The sequence below is a fragment of the Alexandromys fortis genome, unplaced genomic scaffold, assembly GCF_014885135.2.
Source record: "Alexandromys fortis isolate MF-2015 unplaced genomic scaffold, M_Fortis_MF-2015_v1.1 scaffold_178, whole genome shotgun sequence".
Taxonomy (NCBI): Eukaryota; Metazoa; Chordata; class Mammalia; order Rodentia; family Cricetidae; genus Alexandromys; species Alexandromys fortis.
Window position 1 is genome coordinate 1,232,099 of NW_026068054.1, and position 9,137 is coordinate 1,241,235.

Here is a 9,137-nt window from a genome sequence, read left to right on the forward strand (position 1 = left end):
ATCCTCCTGCCTCTGCCTCCCAGTGCTGGCATTAAAGGCATGTGCCACCACTGCCTGGCAGTTTGGGGATTTTGAGGCAGGATTTCTTTATAGCCTTCCCTGTACTGGAAGCCACTCTCTTTGGTCTCAGATGGGCTTTGTGAGTGGTGTTTACCACTTAGCTATGTTAATCATGCCACAGTGACCATGACTAGTTTTGTCTAGCCTCTGATTTCAGTATTTTAAGTTATGCCTAGCTGGTGTTTTTAGACATAGAGGCTCATATGGCTACAACTTGCATTGTAATAGTAAGCTGAAATTGACCTGGAACTTGTGATCCTCTTGACTCCACCTTCAAATGCTAGAATAACTGGTGTACAGCACTAGCCCTGGTTTTACAGTCTACGGGTTGAACCCAGGGCTTTGTGCATGCTAGGCAAGCAGTCTACCAACTAAGCTACATCCCCATACCCTGCCATTCACTTTTAAAAAATTTATTCTGATCTTCCTGGAAGCAATATACTATTTTGGTAGGAAAAAGTCAAGAACTTGTAGTCTATCTTCTATGTGAGATTATGGAGGGTTAATAACATCCCAGTATACTTGGGAAATAAACTGCAAAGAAAAGTAACTTAGGTGAACATGGAGAAAACAGGGTACCTCCTGTCATTTTAAAAGAAATTTGATTAGTATCTCTGGGTAAGTGTTGACAGGCCCTGCTCATTTGTTTCCTGGCAGCTCAGAACCAAAATAAACAAACAGAAACTATAATAAATGCAGTACTGTTTGGCCAATAGCTTAAGCGTATTTCTAGCTAGCTTTTATATCTTAAATCACCACATGGTTGTGGTCTACCGGCAAGGTTCCATCTAGCATCTGGCGTCTGTCTCCTGTGGTGGCTACATGGCTTCTCACTGACTCTACCAACTTTCTCCCAATATTCAGTTTAGTTTTCCCCACTAGTTCTATTCTGCCCTATCACAAAGCAAAGCAGCTTCTTTATTTATTAACCAATAAAAGCAACACATATACAAAAGGACTTCCCACATCATTTCCCCTTTTCTGTCTAAATAAAAAGGAAGGTTTTAACTTTAGCATAGTAAAATTACATATAACAAAACAGGTATCAAATAAAAATTATAGTTATAATATTTATATATACTTTACCTTTTATCATAACTAAGGAAAACTATAACTTTGTATTCTTCAATACCATCAAAGATTCCAGAAGGATATAATATTACCTAAGTAAATAGGAAGTGCATTATAAGCAGCTTCCAAAACTCTAGAATTGACAGAGACATCTTGCTGCCTAGATAGTCACCCAAAGTTCTTCTGTAACATTGGGGGCATCCAGTCTTCAGCCTACAGGCCCATAGTATCCAACAGACTTTTCCATGAAGCAGGAAATCCAAAGATCTGTTCTGCCTTGTAATGGCAAAGTCCACCAGTTTCTTTTTTCTGTGTCCTGCTGAATGTTTGGCAGACTCATGAAGCAGCAACCGTGGAGGATGGTCCCACCCTTAGGCAAGTTTGGCACTCATTTTCCTATGGGTCCTGCATGTCCAGTTCATACAGCATAACGTCAAGCAGTCCAGGCAAGAGCATTCTCCTGCCCAAATGTCCAACAAACTCCATAAGGAGTCTCTTTGATGCCCATTAACCTCTTGAAGTAGATTGGTGCTGCCAGGAGCAGATGTGTCTCATTATTATGAAAAGTCCTAAGTTCTTAAAACATTTTAAATGCCATATTCTGTTAGTCTTTGAAAGATTTGAAGAATATCTATCCATCTGAAATAGATGTATGTACGTCTAGAAAATCTAACATGACTACAAGCTTGACTGTTGTAGATGACTATTAACCTATATTTCTTAATTATACATTACATTTTTAAATGTTTTACACAAATACAATATCTTAATCAAGAGCATAAATATACATAACAAAATTGACCTTAATTTTGCATCAATAAACCAAGATCTATACCAATGCAAAGTATTCATTTTTATATCATATCTCCCTTTAAATATAAACAAACATTTATAAACAATCATTTAGGGAATTTGGATGTAGTTCTTTCCTAACTGCTTTTTTCACAATAATATACATAATCCAGACTCTCTGTGTATATCCATCTTTATGTGGCTTATTTTTCTTTACTCCTTTAATCTCTGACTGACTGCTGTTTCTCTTTCAAGACTACTTTTTTTAACCACTTCTTTTTATAACTCTCTATACTCTTTCTTCTTTCTTCCCTGTGACCCATTTAGAGTTTTTTTTTCATCTGTAATTATTTTATGACCAGGATGACTGCTTCTTAAAATGCTAAACAGCATGGCTCGAACTAAGGCTGCTTCACCTTTTGTTTTTGTTTGTTTGTTTGTTTTTTTCTTAATATTTATTTATTATGTATACAATATTCTGTCTGTGTATATGCCTGTAGGCCAGAAGAGGGCGCCAGACTCCATTACAAATGGTTGTGAGCCACCATGTGGTTGCTGGGAATTGAACTCAGGACCTTTGGAAGAGCAGGCCATGCTCTTAACCTCTGAGCCATCTCTCCAGCCCCCTGCTTTACCTTTTGGTTCCACCCGGTCCAACATGGCAGAGGTTCAGTACCAGCTCTGTGAGCCATGCTCACAGCCCCATTTTCAGGCACACAGTGGGTCTATGTTGCCATTAAGCAAGTTATAGCATGCTGCTCACAAACCCCATTTAAATGCTCTGTAGCCTGAACACCTCCCCCACCCCCCACCCCCCCCTGCAAAAAGTCAGGAATTCTTCTTAAAGGAGCCATGCAGTTTTTGCTGCTATCCCTGAATTAGGAAGCCTTCTCTTAAAACAATTGTACCTCTGCTTGCTTCTAGCAAACAGAGCCCACCTGAGAAGATGCTGCTACCAAAAAACTGTGCTTAACTCTGTTCTTTTGTGTCTAGAATTTCTTTTTAAGCTATATCAGGCTTTATGTGGATGTAATAGGCCCATGTTAGCACCATTTTGTTGACAGAGACAGCTCATTTGTTCCTGGCCACCCAGACCTGAAATAATTACATAGAAATTGTATTAATTAAATCACTGTTTTGCCTATTAGCTCAGGTTTCTTATTTGCTACCTATTATATCTTGAATTAGCCAATTTCTATTATTTTGTATTTTACCATAAGGCTTGTGGTTTACCAGCAAGGTTCCCGTGGTCTCCGGTGGGTGGGCATCTTTCTCCTTCAGGAGTGGCACTACATAGCATCCCTTTGACTCTGCCTACTTTCTCTGTATCTCTTCCAGCCTGACTATATTCTGCCTCACTATAGGCCCAAAGGAGCTTCTTTATTAACCAATGATATTCATAGCATACTAAGGGGAATCCCACATTATTTGTGCAAAGGCAGGATAAACAAAGGCAATTGAGTTTTATAAATTACACCAGAGCTTAAAGACTCAGCCCTGTGGAAACTCTCCCCCCCCCCCACTACTATATTAATATTATGTTGTGTTCCATATACTTTGTTTATTTTTACTATTTAGCATTTCCCTTTATTACACCAAAATCAGTCTGTGTATTAGTGTTAGAACTCATTCTTAATAAGGATTCCACAGGTAATTCTTTTGTCTTCATTATTTATCTTTATTATTTTTGCCCAGGCACAATGTGGAACCTAAAGGACATTATTCCATCTAAGAGTCAGGCAGAAATCATAAATGCCATACTGAAGATCTTGTCTGAAGTTCTGGAAGTGAATGGTGCTGACACAGTTATTCAGATGAAAGAGGCCGAAGCCCAGCGGTTAAAGACTGCTGCAGAGACTGAGGACGTACTAGCAAATGCTAATGGTGATGATTTGGTCGAAGATGAAGAAATGGAAGAAGTTCCTCGTAAAAGAAAACTTAGAAAGAAGACGTTTATTTCTGATTTACTTCCAGTAAGTCAGAATGTTGTTCAACATTATTAATAGATGAATTAATATATCTCTTTCCTTCAACAGGTGTCCTTAACATTATAGAAAAATACTATAGCCAGTTTTTAGTAAAGGTCATACTTTCCTGTTGATTCTCATAACATTAGAAATGTACCCCTATAGCTGGTGGCGCATGCCTTTAATCCCAGCACTCAGGAGGCAGAGGCAGGCGGATCTCTGTGAGTTCAAGGTCAGCCTGGTCTACAAGAGCTAGTTCTAGATCAGGCTCCCAAGCCACAGAGAAACCCTGTCTCAAAAAACAAAAACAAAAAAACAAAAAAAAAAGAAAGAAAGAAAAGGAAAGAAAGAAAGAAATGTACCCTGTAAAAACAAAAAACAAATCTCTTGTCTAAAATGAAACCTTTCTGTGTGGGAGCTTTCAGTTGGGGCAACCTAACTCAAATACCAGCAGCCTGTCTTCCTGCCTCTGTCCATTTCAGTTACCCATCGCTTCCCGGGCTGCCTTCACACTGATCTTATCCATTTGGTTTGTCACTTGAGTTCTTATCTTTTATGTTAGTATTATATTTATCAGGGCAATAAAACAAACTTTCATTCCCCCACTGCCATCAGGCTGAGCAGAAGAGGCTGGGAAATGTGGTTTTATGCTAGTGTGGTGTTGCAGAGAGATGCACGGTTGAGAAAGTGGAGATGGATCCATGCTTTGGGAGAATGCTTTCCTGCAGGAGGTGAGAATATAGGCAGGCAGGGAAGACCCAGTTGGGAAGGCACATACTTCCTGTGCCCCAGACTTCAGTCGTTTCCTGTACTCAGGGAGCCCTCTGTTTAGGAAGGTTGACACATAAGCCTGTGGCTGTGAGCCCTACGCTAAGAACAGTGGTAGAATTGTGACCAAATTCCTGTTATTTCTGTACACTTGGTAAATGTAATTAATCCCAGATGGGAAAGCAAAGAAGAAAGCTGTTGGAAATGACGTAGGGCCAGCTGAGCTGTGTGAAATGGTGAAGTAAGAGATAGAACTGTGAAGACATGGTAATATTTAGAAAATTTACTCAGCTGGCAGGAAGGGCAGGAAGGCTGCTGAAGAAAGTTGACAAGCCTCAGCTAGGAGAATACAATTCACATCCTCTCATGGGACAGTGCCAAGGGTGGCTTGTCTTGATTTACATGAAATGAATTGAAAATTCATTGTCTTGAATCAATATCTTGCAGTTCTGATTAGAATTTTGTTGTTGTTTTGTTTTTTGGACAGGGTTTCTCTGTAACAGTCCTTGCTGTCCTGGAACTCGCTTTGTAGACCAGGCTGGCCTCAAACTTACAGAGATCTGCCTGCTTCTTCCAAGTGCTGGGATTAAAAACAAGCACCACTATTTAGGATTCTTTAAATCAAATATAGCTCAGAAGTATTTTCTTATAGACTGTTTGTTTGTTTATTATGTTTTAGCTGTTCTAGTAGGTGGTATTATAAGTGTGCATCACCATGCCCAACTCTTGTATTCTTGAAGACTCATGAAGCATAGTTTTTATGTTTTGGTTTTTTTTAGTTATTGCATTTTATTGCTAGGTAGGAGGCATGTGCATGTCATAGAACATGTGTGGAGAGAAGAGGGCAACTTATAGGAGTCAGTTATCTTTTTCTACCATGTGGGACCTGGGGATTGAACTCACATCAGGGTTAACAATAGGAGTTTTTAACCACTGAGCCAGCTAACCTGCATAATTTAATCTTAGTTGCTTTGAAGAAATCAAGATTTTTATATATAGAATAGTTTTATATGAACAACCAAAACATTGTGTTAAGTGAGAAGGCCATTCTGTCCTCAAGTTGCTTACAGATCATAACACCTCCTCTTTGAACATAGCACGTGTTTTGGAACCTCAGATTTAACCCTTGTCTCACTTGGCTCGTGTCAGCATCTTTGAAAACCAGCACAATGGAGGGGAGCACAGCCGTGCACCTTGTCTAAAGGGAGGCGTTTGTGAGGGACCTAGTGGTGTTTCCTGGAATATCACAGATGGTTGAAGGGTAGACCTGGAATGTGTTTGGTTTCATGTCCATGTGTAGAAAGTGTGTGTGTGATGTATTGGTGTTTTCAGCTGCAGGTGTACTAGTCTCAGTGTCCTGATGGATTCAGGCATACTGCTTTTCTACTCCATCTGCCTATCAGATGTTGATGTTGTTTTGAGACAGTTTGTCTGTGCAATTCAGGCTGACTCAGACTCTTTTAAGTCTTCACCTCTGGAGTGTGGGATTACCATGACTCTTAGCTTCAGAAATTGCCAGGGTACTCTGAAGGATCTGAAATTCTTTCTGGTAGTCAGACAGTGGCATTCACATGTTACTCTTGTCTGCAGTTTTACTTCCAGGAGGCTCTTAAAAGGAGTAAAGGATCAAAAAACCAAAGAAAAGAAAAAGAAAAGGAGTAAAGGAGCAGGGCGGTGGTGGCGCACGCCTTTAATCCCAAAAGGCAGAGGCAGGCGGATCTTTGTGAGTTCGAGGCCAGCCTGGTCTACAAGAGCTAGTTCCAGGATAGGCTCCAAAGCTACAGAGAAACCCTGTCTTGAAAACCTCCCCCCCCCCAAAAAAAAAAAGAGTGAAGGGAAGTGAAAGGAGAAATGCCCTTCTGCCAAGATTGAGGTAGGAATGTCACCGTTTAAAAATAGTTGGTGATTGATTTCAATGTTCTGCCCTTGGGAATTACAGACCTGAACGATCACATTAACCGGATGTATTTCCTTAAGTATTATTTTAAAAATAGAGGGATGTAAAGAGAGTATGTGCTGGGGAGATGACTCAGTGGGTATGAGCAGGAAAACCTAGGTTCAAATATCCAGAACTTACTTGTAAAAAGCCAAGCATGACTGCATGTGTTTGTAACTCCAGAGTAGGGGAGTAGAAAGATGAATCCTCAGAGCTCAATAGCCAGCAAATCTAGCCAAAACAGTAGACTCTTGAGGTATTCAACAGTAGAGACCCTGTTGCTGCATTCAGCGTGGCTCCAGGAGTAGACCTGAGTTGGGTAGTGAGGGGATGAAAGTACATAGACAGAAAGTTGGGATCTGGTAGTCTCAGCTCTCAGCAGAAGAAACTGCAGGACCCCAAATTTCCTTATGTCTTTTATATAGAGTTGAACAGAGAGATGAGGTTAGCCTGTTATGTATTATTTCACACAACTGAATTAGGAGGTGGAGTTATTACATACAGATAAAGACAAGTTTAACTAATTTTGGTAGAATCAGTCTCTGTAGCAGAGCAGTTTTTAGGCCGTAAACATCCAGGGGCAGAAGGCTGTGGTAGACCTGTTCTGCACACACTGTAAACATCCACACATGGATCAGAAGGAAAGGCTTTGCCATTTCTCCATGGGTCTGAGGTTCTGAGCTTCTTTGCTTATGTCAGAATTACAAATTCACTTACTCAAGCTTTCTCTGCTCCCTATACCCTGTGTCAAGGCAATGAGGTAGGGCATGGTAGAGGAAGTCTGCTTCGCCCTGTGTGTGTGCTTGTACACTCATGGGCCCTCACTATTTACATATGATATGGACACAGGGGGCTGAGGATATTGTTAGTGGTAGAATGCCTGCTAATTATGTTTAAGGCCCAAGGTTTAATGCTGGCACAGTGAAAGAGAAGTAAAATTTTGAGCTTATAAAATACAGTGTTTTCTCAAAGCAAAAATTGCTTTTAAAGCCTTAACTCATTACCTTATAATTAGCATTCAAGTAAGTTAGGCAGCCAGCGTTTAAGTGCCAGTAGAATGCTAGGCGTCATACTTGCCGTGCAAGGAGTACAAACTCACAGTAAACTGAGGTCCTTCACACTGCCCTGTAGATTCTGCTGGAGTCCTGTCAGTTAGAAACCTTCAATTGCATCTTTAAACTTAAGGTTTAACACAAACGTGTAAAGAAAACAATTTTTAATACACTCAGAAATAGAGTATTCCTCTAGCTTGCAGGATTATAATTTATCCAGTCTGGTGTTTTATTTCATCCATACCTCTTCAGCTGCCCACAAATCCCAGATGCCGCAGCATCTCTGGGCTGATCCTTTATGTCAGCTTGATAATAGCAAGAAATAGAGGAATGCTCTGAGCAGCAATCACATTAAGGGGAAGCTAATCTCAGAATTTCTTCTAACATGTATCCATAGCAAATGTATTTAGTGACAGTCTATTCTTAGCTTAGCTGAGCACCACACACATAGACCGGAATAGAAATGGTTTTTATATACAGTGTTAGTAGAAAAAATATGAAATATAAATTCATAGATTGCTGTTAGATTAGCAGTCTATTTTTTGTTTTCTATGGGGAGGGGCAGGGTGCTAGGGATTGGTCCCATCGCACGCTCACACACACACACACACACACACACACACACAGCATGTATTCTATCAGCCATCCTTCATTTTTATTAGATAACATAGGCCAAAGTTATAGTTAAATTTTTAGATGGCGTTTGTTGGTGGGATTTTATTTTTTGTTTGTTTGAGACAGTGTTACTATGTAGTTCTGGCTGTCCTGGAACTTGATATGTAGACCATCCTGGTCTCAAGCTCACAAAGATCCATCTGCCTCTGCTTCCTGAGTGCTGGGTTAAAGGTGTGCCACCATGCTTAGCTCCTTAGTTGCATTTTAAATGAGCACAAACATCAGAAAGGAAAATGATGATGCATCATAAGACCTATAGATATATTTTTAACTTTAGACCCAGTAAATCTGAGAAAAATAGATACTTATACATATCCATGGGGAATTGGCTCTAACTCAGGTCCCATCCCACCCCACCCCGTGTTCCAAATGCCCAGGTGTTAAGTTCTTCATATGAAATGGCATGTTATTTGCATCCACTTACATGCATCCTCCCATAGCTTTCAATCATCTTTTGATTAGATTTTTTTGTTGGTTTTGTTTTAATATAGGGTCAGTCTCGAATTTGCCCTGTAGCCAGAGGATGACTTGTAAATTCTAATCCTCCTGTCTCCACTTCCCAAGTGCTCTGATTACAGGCATGTGCCACCATGCCCAGGTTGTGTAGTGTTGGAGATCATGCCCAAGACTTTGTGTATAATAGACAAGCATTCTACCAACTGAGCTATATGCCCAGCCATTTTGAATTCTTAACAATATGTAATACAGTGTTAGATGAGAAGGGATTGTTTTGTGAGCTTACTTAATTTAATGCTGAGGATCAGCATATTCTTGGCAAACACTCCAGCCTGCTTAGTAAAATGTAATTGCTTATAT

The 9,137-nt window shown here is 40.1% G+C and overlaps 1 protein-coding gene across 2 annotated transcripts in view; it reads left to right on the plus strand.

Annotated features, from left to right (window-relative positions):
- Heatr3 (HEAT repeat containing 3) overlaps nt 1-9,137 on the plus strand; it is a 39,889-nt gene that overhangs the window by 13,301 nt on the left and 17,451 nt on the right. For both annotated transcript variants that reach the window (XM_050119800.1, XM_050119801.1), the window contains one exon: nt 3,619-3,896. In XM_050119800.1, the coding sequence (XP_049975757.1) occupies nt 3,619-3,896 (278 nt within the window). The remainder of the gene's footprint in view (nt 1-3,618; nt 3,897-9,137) is intronic.